At 41.9% G+C, this 14,815-nt stretch overlaps 1 protein-coding gene across 1 annotated transcript in view; it reads right to left on the reverse strand.

Annotated features, from left to right (window-relative positions):
- LOC126988053 (transient receptor potential cation channel subfamily V member 5-like) overlaps positions 1–14,815 on the reverse strand; it is a 97,753-nt gene that overhangs the window by 4,828 nt on the left and 78,110 nt on the right. The window contains exons 14-20 of the mRNA XM_050845849.1: positions 12,982–13,112; positions 8,273–8,427; positions 7,403–7,554; positions 4,105–4,214; positions 1,623–1,795; positions 994–1,110; positions 16–141 (exon numbers count right to left, since the gene is read on the reverse strand). Coding sequence (XP_050701806.1) covers positions 16–141; positions 994–1,110; positions 1,623–1,795; positions 4,105–4,214; positions 7,403–7,554; positions 8,273–8,427; positions 12,982–13,112 — 964 coding nt within the window. The remainder of the gene's footprint in view (positions 1–15; positions 142–993; positions 1,111–1,622; positions 1,796–4,104; positions 4,215–7,402; positions 7,555–8,272; positions 8,428–12,981; positions 13,113–14,815) is intronic.

Here is a 14,815-nt window from a genome sequence, read left to right on the forward strand (position 1 = left end):
AGCTCGAGTACTCACGTTCTGGTGCAGCCTCAAGACGAGCGCGCGGCGGCCGTCTGACATGGGCTGTGAGTAGTTCATGAGGTGCTTCAGGCGTTCCTCAGGGCTGATGCCTCGCTCCACCACCAGCACGATCCTCGCCCACTGTGTGGTGTGTATAGGGGAGAGAGGGCGAGCGATTAGATATTCTTATATATCTGTGGGAAGTAGGCTGTTTAGGAAGGAAAGGGAGTGAGAGAGAAGCTTTTAAAAGATAAAAATGTTAGTATGCTTTTGGGGTGAGAGAGGAAAGAGAAGAGTGGTTTGTGAAGGGGAAAGACTTAGTTGTGAGAGGGAAAAGATGGGATTCTGAGGCTTCTATATATCACTCTCCAATGTTTAGGAAGGAAAGGGAGTGAGAGAGAAGCTTTTAAAAGGGAAAAAAATATAAGTATGCTGTTGGGGGAAGAGAGGAAAGGGTGGCTTGTGTAGGGACAAAGACTTAGTTGTGAGAGGGAAAAGATGGGATTCGGAGGCTTCTATATATCACTTTCGAATTTACCAACCCTATTAATTCATTCCTCCTCTCTACCCTATTCTTCGATGCCTTATTAACTCATCCACACAGCTTCTACCTTCCTCTTGCCAAAGCCACCCACTCACATCTTTAACCAGTTCATCGATGCACTCCTTCACTTATCAGCCTCTATCCCTCGCTCCTCTATGTCCAATTCACCGACGTCTCAACTCACCCACACATATCTTACCTTACCCTTCATAGCCTACACACTCTCATCTTTAAGTCATCTACGCAGTCTACCTTCCACTAACCTGCCTCAGTTATCTCTTTTTCTCCTCTCTACTTCATTCTTCTTAAAAAAACCTCAGTGACCAACCTGCTTCATCTCTTTCTCCTCTCAGTTCTATTCAACGACACCTTCAAATTCATTCACGCATTTTGTACCTTCCTCTGCCTAACCGATAAACTCACATTCATCGACTCTCCCTCCCACTCACCTGCCTCATCCACTCGTTCTTCATCTCGGCAATCCTCTCGTAGGTGTTGCCCATCATAGCAATGAGGAGGTTGATGAGGAGCAGCGACACGATGGCCATGAACACCAGGAAGAGGATCTGGGAGGGAGGCGAAAGGAGCACAATGAGAATCCCTACTTTTATTTTTTTCCAGACATAAACGAAAACATTGACTATATGGAATGCAAGACAAATATAATACAGAAACACCAGATGAGTAATGGAATAATTAGAGAAAGCAAAGACCACTGAGCCTGCAATTTTTACGAAGCTTCAAAAAATATATAAATGCATAATCGCACGCAAAGCACAGTCACTAATCCCCAAACTTTAAAAGAATGTTAAATAAATGTTGGAAAATTTTATACGAAAAGTCCAAATCAATGAGGAGAGATTAGTGCAAGGTAAAATTGATCTCAAGTAAATATGTCAACTTTTTAATGCGAAATAGATGGTGGCAAGTATATTCAGTCTGTCTGTCTGTCTATCTGTCTGTCTGTCTGTATGTATGTATGTTTATCTGTCTATCTCTGTCCGTCTGCCTGTCTCTGTCTCTCTATCTGTCTGTAGGTATGTCTGTTTCTCATTAACCCCTCTCCCCCCCTCCTCACCTTGCCCGTCACATCATGGTCGGTGCAGTCGAGGGCGCTGTAGGAGTCGCCGAAGTTTCCAAGCGACATGATAAACATCTTCATGACGCTCTCGGGTGCGTTGGGCATGGGGTTGGACACGCACTGAGAGCGGTCCTCGGTGTCGTGGAAGGAGTTGAAGATGATGAAGTAAGCTGTTGAGGGGAGGAGAGGGAATAAGACGGGTTTGTGGAGGAGAAAAGATTGAAGTGAGGTTTAGAGGGGAGAGATAGGAAATGAGAGAGGGTATGGATGAGGTTAAAGATTGAAATAAGCTGCTAGGAGAAGAAAGGGAGGGAGAGGCTTGTGGAAGGGGAAAGAGAGGGTTGTGAGGGGGACAAGAAGTTAGCGAATAAAAGTTGTAGGGAGAAGAAAGGGGATGAGAGTGGGATGTAACGAGTAAAAATAGTTAAGGAGAAAAAGAAGTGAAGAACAGAAGTGAAGGTGTTGTGGGAGAGGAGGTGAAGAGAGAAGGCAAGAAGGAAGTTACAGAAAGAGTGACTGCCGAGACGATTTATGGAGGAAATTAAAGAGTAAGAAGTGAAGGAGAAAAACAAGAATAAAGGGGATTTGAGAGGAGGAAAAGAGGAGAGGAGGTAACGAAGCCAAGAAGGAAAGTAAGGAGTGACGACCAGCGAATCGAGTGCTAAAGGAAATTAATCAGAGGAGTTTGCGAGTGAAGGAGATGAAGAACAGGAGTGAAGGGAATGTGAGGGGAGGTAAAGAGGAGAGAGAAGGTAATGGCGACAAGACTGAAGATAAAGTGATTAGATAGACGAGGTATGAAGGAAATATAAAGAGTTAGGGGGTAAAGGAAGGGAGGAACAGAATGAGTGAAGGGAATGGGAGGGGAAGAAGAGAGAAGAGGGGAAGGTGACAAGAACAAAGATACAGAATGAACACCAATCGAGTTATGAAGGATATTATAACCAAGTGGCGGAACAGCGAAAAAAGTGACATGATGGAAGGTTATGGGACGCAAGGGGAGACACAGGTGAGGAGGTGATGAAGCAAATAATTGAACGATGATAATGACCAGGTGTAAAATGAGGCGAACGAACGAAGGGAGGGAGGGAAGCGAGAGAATTAGCAAAGGAGATGACAAGCAATAGACAATAATAATAACGGAATGTAATGGAAGGGAAGGAGAAGAAGAGACAAGTGAGGAAATAATGAAGGATGTAAATGAGGGATAATATAAAGAGGAATAGGGGAGAGGTGGAGGAAGGCTAAAGAGATAAACAGACAGAGAAGCAGACAGATAAGATAAGAGGTATGAAAAGAGGAGATAGAGAAGATGGAGATGGTAAGTGTGGGGAGATGTAGAGAGGTAGAAGATAATGAAGAAAAGGAATATTTAAGCAAGAACATAACCGGGTAAAGGGAACGGGCAAGGGAAGAGGAAGAATATGAATAAGGTGAAAGGGTGATAATGGAGGGGAAGAGTACAAACTGGATGGTAAAAATTATGATATATTAGAGAAGGGAAGGAAAGATGGAGGAGTAAGTGTTGCTGTAAAAAATATAGAGAAATGAGAAGAAACGAAAGAAATGAGGGAGAAAAAAATGAAAAATAGCAACAGATAATGAAAAAAGTAATAAAATCAAAGAAACTGGATAGTAAAAATTATGATATATTAAAGGAGGGGAGGAAAGATGGAGGAGTAAGTGTTGCTGTAAAAAATATAGAGAAATGAGAAGAAACGAAAGAAATGAGGGAGAAAAAAATGAATAATAGCAACAGAAAATGAAAAAAAGTAACAAAAATCAAACAAACTGGATTGTAAAAATTTTGATATATTAGAGGAGGGGAGGAAAGATGGAGGAGTAAGTGTTGGTGTAAAAAAATTATAGAAATGAGAAGAAAAGGAAATGAGGCAGAAAAAAATTAATAATAGCTACAGAAAATGAAAAAAAAAAGTAACAAAAATAGAGAAATGAAAAGAAAAGAAGGAAACGAGGGAGAAAAAAATGAATAATAGCTACAGAAAATTAAAAAAAAGTAACAAAAATAGAGAAATGAAAAGCAAAGAAGAAAATGAGGGAGAAAAAAAATTAAAAATAGCAACAGAAAATGAAAAAAAAGTAACAAAAATAGAGAAATGAAAAGAAAAGAAGAAAATGAGGGAGAAGAAAATGAAAAATAGCAACAGAAAATGAAAAAAAGTAACAAAAATAGAGAAATGAAAAGAAAAGAAGAAAATGAGGGAGAAGAAAATGAATAATAGCTACAGAAAATAAAAAAGTAACAAAAATAGAGAAATGAAAAGAAAAGAAGAAAATGAGGGAGAAAAAAAATGAAAAAAAGCAACAGAAAATGAAAAAATAGCAGAAATAATTACAAAAAAATGAGATGAGGAGGAAAGGTAGGTAGACAGGATAAAGAAAAGAACAATCAAGAAAACTTAAATAACACTAAAGAAAACATATAAAGTATAATATAAGCTTAATCTGCCGTCCTTACCTTGCGAGAATCCCATGATGAAGACGAAGTAGATGGTGACGAATCTGAGCAAGTCACCAACCAGCATCGTGTAGATCATGGTGACGAAGGGGCCAACCGTCTTGAAGCCTCTGGAACACACCGGCCGGGATTGTTTAGTTTTTTGGAAAGACGGTAAATAAACAAGATTATGAAAAGGTAATCAGCAACAAAGGGGGTAAGAGAAAACTGGTAGGATATAGAGAGTCAATAAAAAGCCGATAGAGGTGTATAGAGCCAGTACAGAATCAATATAAAGGAAATGCTCATGATAATTTCGTGAACTTCCTGGAAATCAGTTCAGTGCACGCTCTTAAGCTTTTACTACTGCGCCCTTTTTTTAGGAACAGCTAGGTCCTTCCTCCCACACCAATCTTGCATATATAGACAATATTAGCTCCGAGGTTTATTAACAACGGTAAGCCTAACAATATGTATTTTTATTGTATGGATGAGCTCAATGCCAAAACAAATTTCATGTTGTATTTCGTATTCACTGTGACAATAAAGTTATCTTCTCTTATCTTATCTTATCTAAGACTCTAAGAAAACTAAAGTTAATACAAGCGATAATTTTCCAATTTTTCATAATTTTGTCTTAGTCCACGTTCTTGTTAAGATTATAACAAATAACAGAAGGTACAACTTTGCCTCCAGAGTTTACGTCCCCCTTGGAAATCGATGACGCCCCCCCAAGGCAGCGCGCCCCCAGTTTAAGCACCACTGAGTTTAGTGATATCAAAATATACAGTATAATCAATAAACAAGAGTATGGAAATTTCATCAACAAACTGAGTAAAAAAAAAAGTAAGAGGAGCCTATATAAAGGCAGTCCTCCAGACATTCATAACGTTGAATCAAACCGGATCAGCCACGTCCTCAATCCGTCCCTCGTTGTGGCGTGACTGCTGCTTCCACAAGACGCCGAATACATAGTAATATTTGACGCCATGAATGCTGAGCAGACTCAAGCATCGCAAGTCAATGGAAGTGGGTCGGTAGCCTCAAATTGGACCCGAGTGTGGAAAGTGAGTGAATCAGCGCCCGGCGAAGGGAAGTGTTGCATGAGTCTTGTCCGCGGGGCACCGCAAAGGCGGTCACTGATATCCCGCTTCGGTGGGTGCATGCTTTATGTATTATCATGGGAAAAAACTCTCAAAGGAATTTTCAAGGAGTCATTTGCTTTGCGATTCTGTTTCATTTTCGTGGCAATGCGTTTTCATGGAAAAATATATTCTCAAGGGCATTTTATTCGATTATTTTTATTTCTGATGGCGATGGAAGCAGGTCAAGGACAAAACGATAATAAGCTCGCAAGACGCTGCTCGTAAAAATACAAAATATACAAAACGACGGTCAACGCTGGTCACGGAGGCGTCTTGATGTTCCAATCTTCAAAAACTTCTGCGATTCCGTCTGATTTTTTTTCGTGGCTTATGTCTTAAACCGAAATAAAATATCTCAACACTATTTCAGACGAGGATTTTGCTTCTGTCAGATTTTCACGGTCGTTTCTTATTCGCTTTGAAAATTGTGTTGCGCCGCGCCTAGAGAGACCGTGAGAGACTAGGGAGCAACACAGCTGGGCGTGGCGATATAGTATGATTGTTAATAGTTGATAGGGTAGGCGAAAGAGGGTCAAATTGTATGAAGAGGTGTCGATACTGCCCCCATGAAAGCGTTTTAATTCGTAGGTTCACCTTCATCAATATTTTGAACAACCCGCGGGACACCGGGTTCTTGCGCGGTGTCGGCGTCCCTCTGCGTTAATGTTTACAAGAGGGGGTTGGCGGTGAGGCTGAGGGCGGCGAGGGACGGAGAGGCAACTAGCTAACCGGTGGCGTGGCCTTTAAAGAGCCGCTCACCGTATCCTCTCAGGCGTGCATTACCTCATAAAACTTATAAGAGATAAGATTAACGCCCACTTTCAAACGCTTCTGAGTGGTAAAAGGGTAAAAATGTGAAAGAAAGAAAACGAAGACTTGGTAAACATGTAGGAGGCGGTGGCGCCACACACACACACACACACACACGCGTGCCAGGAAAACATCCACATTAGTCTGGGGAAAGAGTCTTAAGTATGCAGCAGGGCGATACGTAGAGAGATAAAACGACCTGCAAGCCTGGCGTGGGAGGTGAACGGGGCGGGGCGGGGCGGCGCGGGGTAAGGAGTGAGTGGGTGTCGCCTGCATAAACAAGACTCGCAAAGAACGACCACCGGCGCGGAAAGTTTTCTAACGACCCACTCTGAAAGGCTTCTCAGGGCCCCGTCCATATCTGAGAGAGGGCGGCAACACTGCACGCGGTTTGCTGGGAGGGTGGAGGGTAGCGGGACGCCTAGCGGGTCAGAGGCAAGAAGAAACACATGTTATTTAATACGAGTTGCCATACAGGACGCGGGTAGCGGGTTTCCTCCAAGCTTACCCGCTACCCGCGTCCTGTATGGCCACTCCTTTTAGATAGCATGTGTTTGTTCTTGCCTCTGACCCGCTTGAGAGAGGGCGCCGCTGCTCTTGCCCGCTCAGGAGGCGTAACACGAAACCTGAAGCCTCGAGGATAAATAAACAGTCAGCCAAGTCCAGACCAGTTCAAAAATGGGTTAAAATAGGTCTTTGCGATGGCTAGGTGTGTGTTATCATTGTAGAGTTGCTTTTTACTTGTAGGGAAATAAATCAGTTTTCGTGCATTAAATACGTGTAAATACCGTTACTATTATTCTAATACCGAGTTTTCCTTATTCTTTTTCTTCGCTTTATCACTATTTTTCTCTTCTTCCACCTTCTCCCCTCCTCTTTCTTTTGATCCTCCTCCATTTTCTCTTTTTCTTCTTCTTCTTCCTCTTCTTGCTCTTTCTTTTGATCCTCCTCCATTTCCTCTTTTTCTTCTTCTTGTTCTTCCTCCACTTCCTCCTCTTTCTCTTCTCCTTTCACTTCTCATGGCGTGATACAGCTATTATCATCTTATAAGTCCTATCTCAATTAGTCCATTCCCTATTATCATCTTATTAGTCCTATCTCAATTAGTCCATTCCCTATTATCATCTTATTAGTCCTATCTCAATTAGTCCATTCCCTATTATCATCTTATTAGTCCTATCTCAATTAGTCCATTCCCTATTATCATCTTATAAGTCCTCTCTCAATTAGTCCATTCCCTATTATCATCTTATAAGTCCTATCTCAATTAGTCCATTCCCTATTCCTACAATTAAACATAACTCAATTAAACAAGCCACACGTCTTTACCTATATCACCCTTTCCTTGTCACCCCTTCACGTACCTGCAGAAGAAGAGGAAGTAGGGGCCAGTACTGAGCATGACGAGCACGGCCAGCACGTCCTCGGCCTCGTTCATGCAGAGGGCCCTGAAGCACGCCATTCCGAGCACCATCATGCACGAGAGGAGGAAGAGGACACGGGACGGCACGGTGCTCTGTAGGGAGGAGGAGGAGGAAGAAGAGGAGGGGGAAGAGGCAGAGGAGGAGAGTATAGTAACCATTAACACAGCCAAACCTTTCCGTCTCTCCATCCTTTCCTCTATATTCCCCTTTCCCTTACCCTTCAAGCAGTCCAACTTCTCCTTAACACACCCCTTTCCTCTCTATTCTCCTTCACTTCCTCTCCAGCACACACACGCATACGTAAGACCTTTCCCGAGCACACTCACACGCTCCCTCACTCCCTCCCTTTTTCTCTCCTCTCTGTTCCCATTCCCTTCCCTTCTAGCAGTCCGACCTCTCCTTGACACTCACCTTTTCTCTCTATTCTCCTTCCCTTCCTCTCAAGCACACACACGCATGCATAAGACCTTTCCCAAGCACACTCACACGCTCCCTCACTCTCTCCCTTTTTCTCTCCTCTCTGTTGCCATTCCCTTCCTTTCTAGCAGTCCTACCTCTGCTTAACACACCCCTTTCCTCTATTCTCCTTCCCTTCCTCTCAAGCACACACACGCATGCATAAGACCTTTCCCAAGCACACTCACACGCTCCCTCACTCTCTCCCTTTTTCTCTCCTCTCTGTTCCCATTCCCTTCCCTTCTAGCAGTCCGACCTCTCCTTAACACTCCCCTTTCCTCTCTAATCTCCTTCCCTTCCTCTCCAGCACACACACGACCTTTCCCAAACACACTCACACGCTCCCTCACTCACCAGGTTCTCCACAAACATCTGCGCGCCCTGGAAGCGAGCCTCATTTGCAGCGCCCACTAGGTACGCCAGCGACCCAAACAGTGTGACCGCCTCGCAGCCCAGACGCACGTAAAGCTGCAGTTCCGACAGGTAGTATCCGCCCACCTGGATCTCACCTGACGCGGGGGTGGGAGAGGGAAGCCATTAGAGTGGTTGAAACGAGTCTTAAGGAAAGCGAGTCGGTGGAAAGTTACGATCTCGCTGCAGGGAAGGAGTGGGTGAGGTTTATACAAAATTAGGAATGAACAGAGGAAAATCGAACGAAGGGAAAAGTGGAAGGATCTGTTACTTGGTGCAGGGAAACAAGGTTGCCGGCTGAGAAAGCGTTGTAAGACGAACGAAAAGGTTTGGAGAAATTTGTGTAGATGCCTAAAATAGAAGGAATGAATAGAGAGCACATGAACGAAGGGAAACGATAGATGAAATTGATACTTGCTGCAGAAGAAAAAAAACGTTGGTGGCTGGAAACACGTTGAAAAGAGGAAAGAAGTGTTGGGAGAAATTTGGAGATATAAGAAATACAGAGGAAGAATGAATAAAATAAAAGTGGAGAGGGGGAAGCAATAAAAGGAACTGTAACGAATAAATAGGTTGGAGGTTTGGTAAGACGGTGAAAAAAGGAAAGAAAACGTTGGGAGAAACTTAGGAATATACGAAATACGGAAGAAGCAATGAATAAAGAAAACTGGAATGGAGGGAAGTGGTGGAGGGAATGGCTGAGTGGAGGAGGGAGGAAGAGAAGGAGGGAGAGAGTAGAAGACAGGTAAAGAAGAGGAAATGAAGGGTGAAGGGAGGAGAGGAGAAAGGGCGAGAGAGAAAGGGAGGGCAGAAGGCAGGGGAAGAGGAAACGAAGGGTAGAGGAAGGGAAGGAGAAAGCGGGAAAGGAAGGACAGTAGAAAGCCGGGAAAGAAGAAGAAATGAGGAAGGAAGGAAGGAAAGGGAAATGCAAGAGAAGAAGGGGGAGCGGAAGGGAGGGAAAGAAGAGGAGACGAGCGAACGAGCGGTAAAAGGAAGAAAGGAGAAAAGGAGAGAGGAAGAGTGAAAAGCCAGAAAAAGATGAGGAAACAAGGAATGAAGGAAGGAAAGGAAAAAGGGAATGTGGAAGAGAGAAAAGCAAGAAGAAAAAAGGAAATTAGGGATGAAGGAAGGAAAGGAAAAGAAAGCGAAAGAGGAAAAGAGAAAAGACAGAAAAAGAAGAGGAAGGAAGGAAAGGAAAAAGCGAAAGATGGAGAAAAAAGCCAGAAAAAAGAGGAAACAAGAGATGAAGTGAAGGAAGAGAAAAAAGGAGAAAAAAAAGAGGAGATTAGTGATGAAGAGAGGATAGGAGAAAGCGAAAGAGGAAGAGAGAAAAGCCATAAAAAGAAGAGGAAACAAGGGATGAAGTGAAGGAGGGAAGAGAAAACGAGAGAAGAAGGGAGAGCAGAAAGCATGGACTATAATATCCTTCCTTTCCTTCCCTGATCCAGTATATTAGAAACTTCTTTAATAAGGACCAACCAGCTGACTTGTTGCCTGGCCTTTCCTGCCCTTCCTTACCCCCTTCCTTTCCCTGCTATTTCATTTACGATATTCATTTCAATTTTTTTTTCTCCTTTTCCTTTATTTTTATCTTTTTTTCCGTCTTGTGATTCTTTCCTTTCATTCTTTTTTATTTTTTTACTTTCTGTCATTCCATATTTTCTGCTTCTTTTTCCGTCTTGGTTTTTTTTCTTGTTTTTTCATTTTAGCTTTTGTTTTGTTTCCTCCATCTTCATCAATTTCCCTTTTTCCTATTTTTCCTAATTTTTTTCTACCCCGCTTTCTTTTTTTTTTACTTTTCTTCTTTATTTTTCTTCTCTGTACCTCATTTTTTTTTCCTTTTATTCTACTGATTTATCTTTTTTTGTTTCCTCCATCTTCATCAATTTCCCTTTTTCCTATTTTGCCTCATTTTTTCTACCCCGTTTTCTTTTTTTTAATTTTCTTCTTTATTTTTCTTCTCTGCCTCACCTTTTTTTTCCTTTTATTCTACTCTAATTTACCTTTTTTTGTTTCCTCTATCTTCATCAATTTCCCTCTTCCCTATTTTTCCTCATTTTCTTCTACCCCTTTTTCTTTTTTTTTTTTACTTTTCTTCTCTATTTTTCTTCTCTGCCTCATCTCTTTTTTTGTTTTATTCTATTGCTTTAGGTTTTTTTGTTTCCTCCATCTTCATCAATTTCCCTTTTTCCTATTTTTCCTCATTTTCTTCTACCCCTTTTTCTTTTTTTTTTCATTTTTTTTTATTTTTCTTCTCTGCCTCATCTTTTTTTTCCTTTTATTCTCTTGTTTTATCTTTTTTTGTTTCCTCCATCTTCATCAATTTCCCTTTTTCCTATTTTTCCTCATTTTCTTCTACCCCTTTTTCTTTCTTTTTTTTACTTTTCTTATTTATTTTTTTCTTCTCTGCCTCATCTTTTTTTTCCTTTTATTCTCTTGTTTTATCTTTTTTTGTTTCCTCCATCTTCATCAATTTCCCTTTTTCCTATTTTCCCTCATTTTCTTCTACCCCGTTTTCTTTTTTTTACTTTTCTTCTTTATTTTTCTTCTCTGTACCTCATCTTTTTTTCCTTTTATTCTACTCTGTTTTATCTTTTTTTATTTCCTCCATCTTCATCATTTATTTTATTTTCCCTATTTTTTCTTTTTTTCCTCTATCCATTTTTCTTCCATATTTTTCATCTTATAGCTTTTTCCTCCTCCTTATTTTCCCTTTTCCTTATCTCTCCTTATTTTCTTCTATCCCTTTTTCTTCCTTCCTTCTCTTCCATACCCTTCCTCTTTTCTTCCATATTCTTCCTCTTAGAGTTTTTTCCTTCTTATTTTCTTCTATCCCTTCTTCTTCCTTACTTCTTTTCCATATCTTCCTCTTTTCTTAAATATTCTTCCTCTCCTCTTATTTCTATCCCCTTTTCCTCCCTCTCTTTTTTTCCCTTTTCCCATCACCACAACACGCATTTTTCCTCCTCCTCCTCCTCTTCCTCATTCTCCCTTCCTATACGCCCCCTTTCAACATCCTTATTTATTACTCTCATCTTCTCGTCGCTATCACCATCCTCATCATAGTCATTCCTCCCTTCTCCTCCTCCCTTCTCGTCCTCCCCTTCCCTCATCACCTCATCAAATTTCCTCGTGGATTCCCTACCGTCATTTCTTTTTATCTCCTTCCCTCAAGAATGTGTCCAAGTTAAATTACTTTCCGTGTACCTTTGCAGTATATTTCCCTTGTCCCCCTTTGTCCCATTCTCCTCTTCCTCCTCCTTCTCCTCCTCCTGTTCCTTCACTTCCCTTTCCTTTGTGAGTTTGCGTTTTATTTTTGTAATCTACTGCCATTTTTTTTCTTCCTTATTTCTCTTGCTTAACTTTCCAATTCTTTCCTCTCCCTCTCTCTACTCCTTCCCTCCATTTCCTTGTTATCCTCTTCTTTCTTCTAATAGTCTCTCTCTCTCTCTCTCTCTCTCTCTCTCTCTCTCTCTCTCTCTCTCTTCCCATTCTCCCTGGACACATTATTGGCACTCTCCCCACGTACTAAGAGAAGGGGACACACACATTTTCCCACCTGAACTCAAGAATTCCTTACCGCCACGTTGCTGGTCTTGTCCATAATAAGGTCGGCGAAAAATGCGGCCTGGAGAATGCGGTGAGAGGGTAAGGGAGGTTGTGTGGGAAAGGTGAGGGAGGACTGTTAGGGGAGGGAAGGGGAGACTGTGAGGAGCTGATTGTGAGGGGAGATTACATAGAGGAAACCTGAGGGGAGATAAAAGGTATGGGAGATGGTGGGGGTGAATTGTTAGGGAATATTGTGAGGGGAGTTGAATAGGGTTGAGTGGAGTTGAAAGAAGTGGAAGCTTAGTGAATTTAGAGGGAAGTTGAGGGAGTGTTACTGAGTTGAGCCGAAGAGAATTGAGGCACGTTAAGTGGAGCTGAGTGGACTTCAAAGGAGTTAACGGGAGTTGATTAAAAATGAGTGGAATTGCAGGGAGTTGGGTGGAGTTGTAGGGAGATGAGTGGAGTTGAAAGGAGCTGAGACGAGTTACTTGGAATTGAGGCAAGTTAAGTGGAGCTGAGTGGAGTTCAAAAGAGTTAAGGGGAGTTAATTAAAAATGAGTGGAGTTGCAGGGAGTTGAGTGGAGTTGTAGGGAGTTGAGTGGAGTTGGGACGCGTTAATCGGAATTGAGGATAATTGACTCGACGTTGATAATGAAGATGATGATGAGGAGGAGAAGGAACACGAATTCTTTTTAGCTAACAGTACCTTCCACAGGGCAATATTCTTAAGTATTTCGGCGCCCAAGATTTTTTTCTTTTTTACAGCAAAGGAGACAGTTCAAAGAGGTAAACAAAAATAAAACAATAATGAAAAAAAAAAGCCCGCTACTTACTGCTCCTGAATAGAGTACAGAGGAGTGGCCAAAAAAGAGATCAATTTCGGGAGGAGAGAGGTCCAGAGTAGGTACACACAATTGATAAAGCTTTTCTGGGAGTTCTGAGCATTTGCAGAGATAGTTTCATGACCCTTACTGTAGTTCGGTCATTCTCTTGTGCCATGAATCTTTACAAACACTAATTACAACACGACTAATCTCCTCTTCGACCTTTGGAAATACTTGACGTGTGAGGCGGGAGAGTCAGAATATCGACCCTAGTCTTACCGTCAAAGTGCGCGGGAGTCTTCCAGAGGGCGCAGTAGCAAGGGTCCTCGTTGCTCGTGTTGTTGGTGGAGTTGCTGTCATCGTACGGGTTCACAGCGACCATGGCTTTCGGCGCCTTGCTGTACTTGGCTCTGAAAGAAGGAGGGAGGAATAAAGAGTCGAATTCTCATAAAGTTAGAGTCAGGTAGGGAAAAGAAAGAATCGTGTTGTATCTTAGGGCTCTGTTAGAAGGAGAAAGCATCAGGGGTCGTATTGTGAGGCTCTGTTAGAAGGAGAAATAACCAGGAGTCGTACTGTGAGGCTGTGTTAGAAGGAGAAGGCATCAGGAGTCGTATTGTAAGGCTCTGTTAGAAGGAGAAATAACCATGAGTCGTATTGTGAGGCTGTGTTAGAAGGGGAAAGCATCAGGAGTCGTATTGTGAGGCTGTGTCAGAAGGAGAAAGCATCAGGAGTCGTATTGTGAGGCTCTGTGAGAAGGGGAAAGCATCAGGAGTCGTATTGTAAGGCTCTGTTAGAAGGAGAAATAACCATGAGTCGTATTGTGAGGCTGTGTTAGAAGGGGAAAGCATCAGGAGTCGTATTGTGAGGCTGTGTTAGAAGGAGAAGGCATCAGGAGTCGTATTGTAAGGCTCTGTTAGAAGGGGAAAGCATCAGGAGTCGTATTGTGAGGCTGTGTTAGAAGGAGAAAGCATCAGGAGTCGTATTGTGAGGCAGTGTTAGAAGGGGAAAGCATCAGGAGTCGTATTGTAAGGCTCTGTTAGAAGGGGAAAGCATCAGGAGTCGTATTGTGAGGCTCTGTTAGAAGGGGAAAGCATCAGGAGTCGTATTGTGAGGCTCTGTTAGAAGGAGAAATAACCACGAGTCGTGTTGTGAGGCTGTGTTAGAAGGAGAATGAACCAAGATTCGTATTTTAAAACATTTCGCAGCACTGTTAGGAGGAGAATGAACCAAGAGTCGTATTTTAAAACATTTCGCAGCACTGTTAGGAGAATGAACCAAGAGTCGTATTTTAAAACATTTCGCAGCACTGTTAGGAGGAGAATGAACCAAGAGTCGTATTTTAAAACATTCCGTAGCACTGTTAGGAGGAGAATGAACCAAGAGTCGTATTTTAAAACATTTCGAAGCACTGTTAAGAGGAGAATGAACCAAGAGTCGTATTTTAAAACATTTCGTAGCACTGTTAGGAGGAGAATGAACCAAGAGTCGTATTTTAAAACATTTCGAAGCACTGTTAGGAGGAGAATGAACCAAGAGTCGTATTTTAAAACATTTCGCAGCACTGTTAAGAGGAGAATGAACCAAGATTCGTATTTTAAAACATTTCGAAGCACTGTTAAGAGGAGAATGAACCAAGATTCGTATTTTAAAACATTTCGTAGCACTGTTAAGAGGAGAATGAACCAAGAGTCGTATTTTAAAACATTTCGCAGCACTGTTAGGAGAATGAACCAAGAGTCGTATTTTAAAACATTTCGGGGTTCTAATATGGGAAGGAAAGATCGAGTGGTAATCTCAAAACTTTCTGGGCTTAAGAAGGATGAGAAAGAATTAACCCAATATTTTCAAACATTTCGAGGTCTAAACACCAACATGACATAAAGGCTTCGGTAGAGGTTGTGGTAGCGGTTTTATGGGTAGTTTTATGGGCATAGTGATAGTTTGTCAAGGCTTCTACCCCATGGATGTAAAAAACGCTTATGAGAACTGAACTCCTTGGCAGCCTTTGGAAATATCTGTTGTGTCAGTCAAATGCGTCTGAGATTAGGGGTCAGAAAAGTCGCAAAATATACGCACTGAAGCCAAAATAAAGCTTGAGAAAATGTCCTAATAT

The sequence above is a fragment of the Eriocheir sinensis genome, chromosome 67 (assembly GCF_024679095.1).
Source record: "Eriocheir sinensis breed Jianghai 21 chromosome 67, ASM2467909v1, whole genome shotgun sequence".
Lineage (NCBI taxonomy): Eukaryota > Metazoa > Arthropoda > Malacostraca > Decapoda > Varunidae > Eriocheir > Eriocheir sinensis.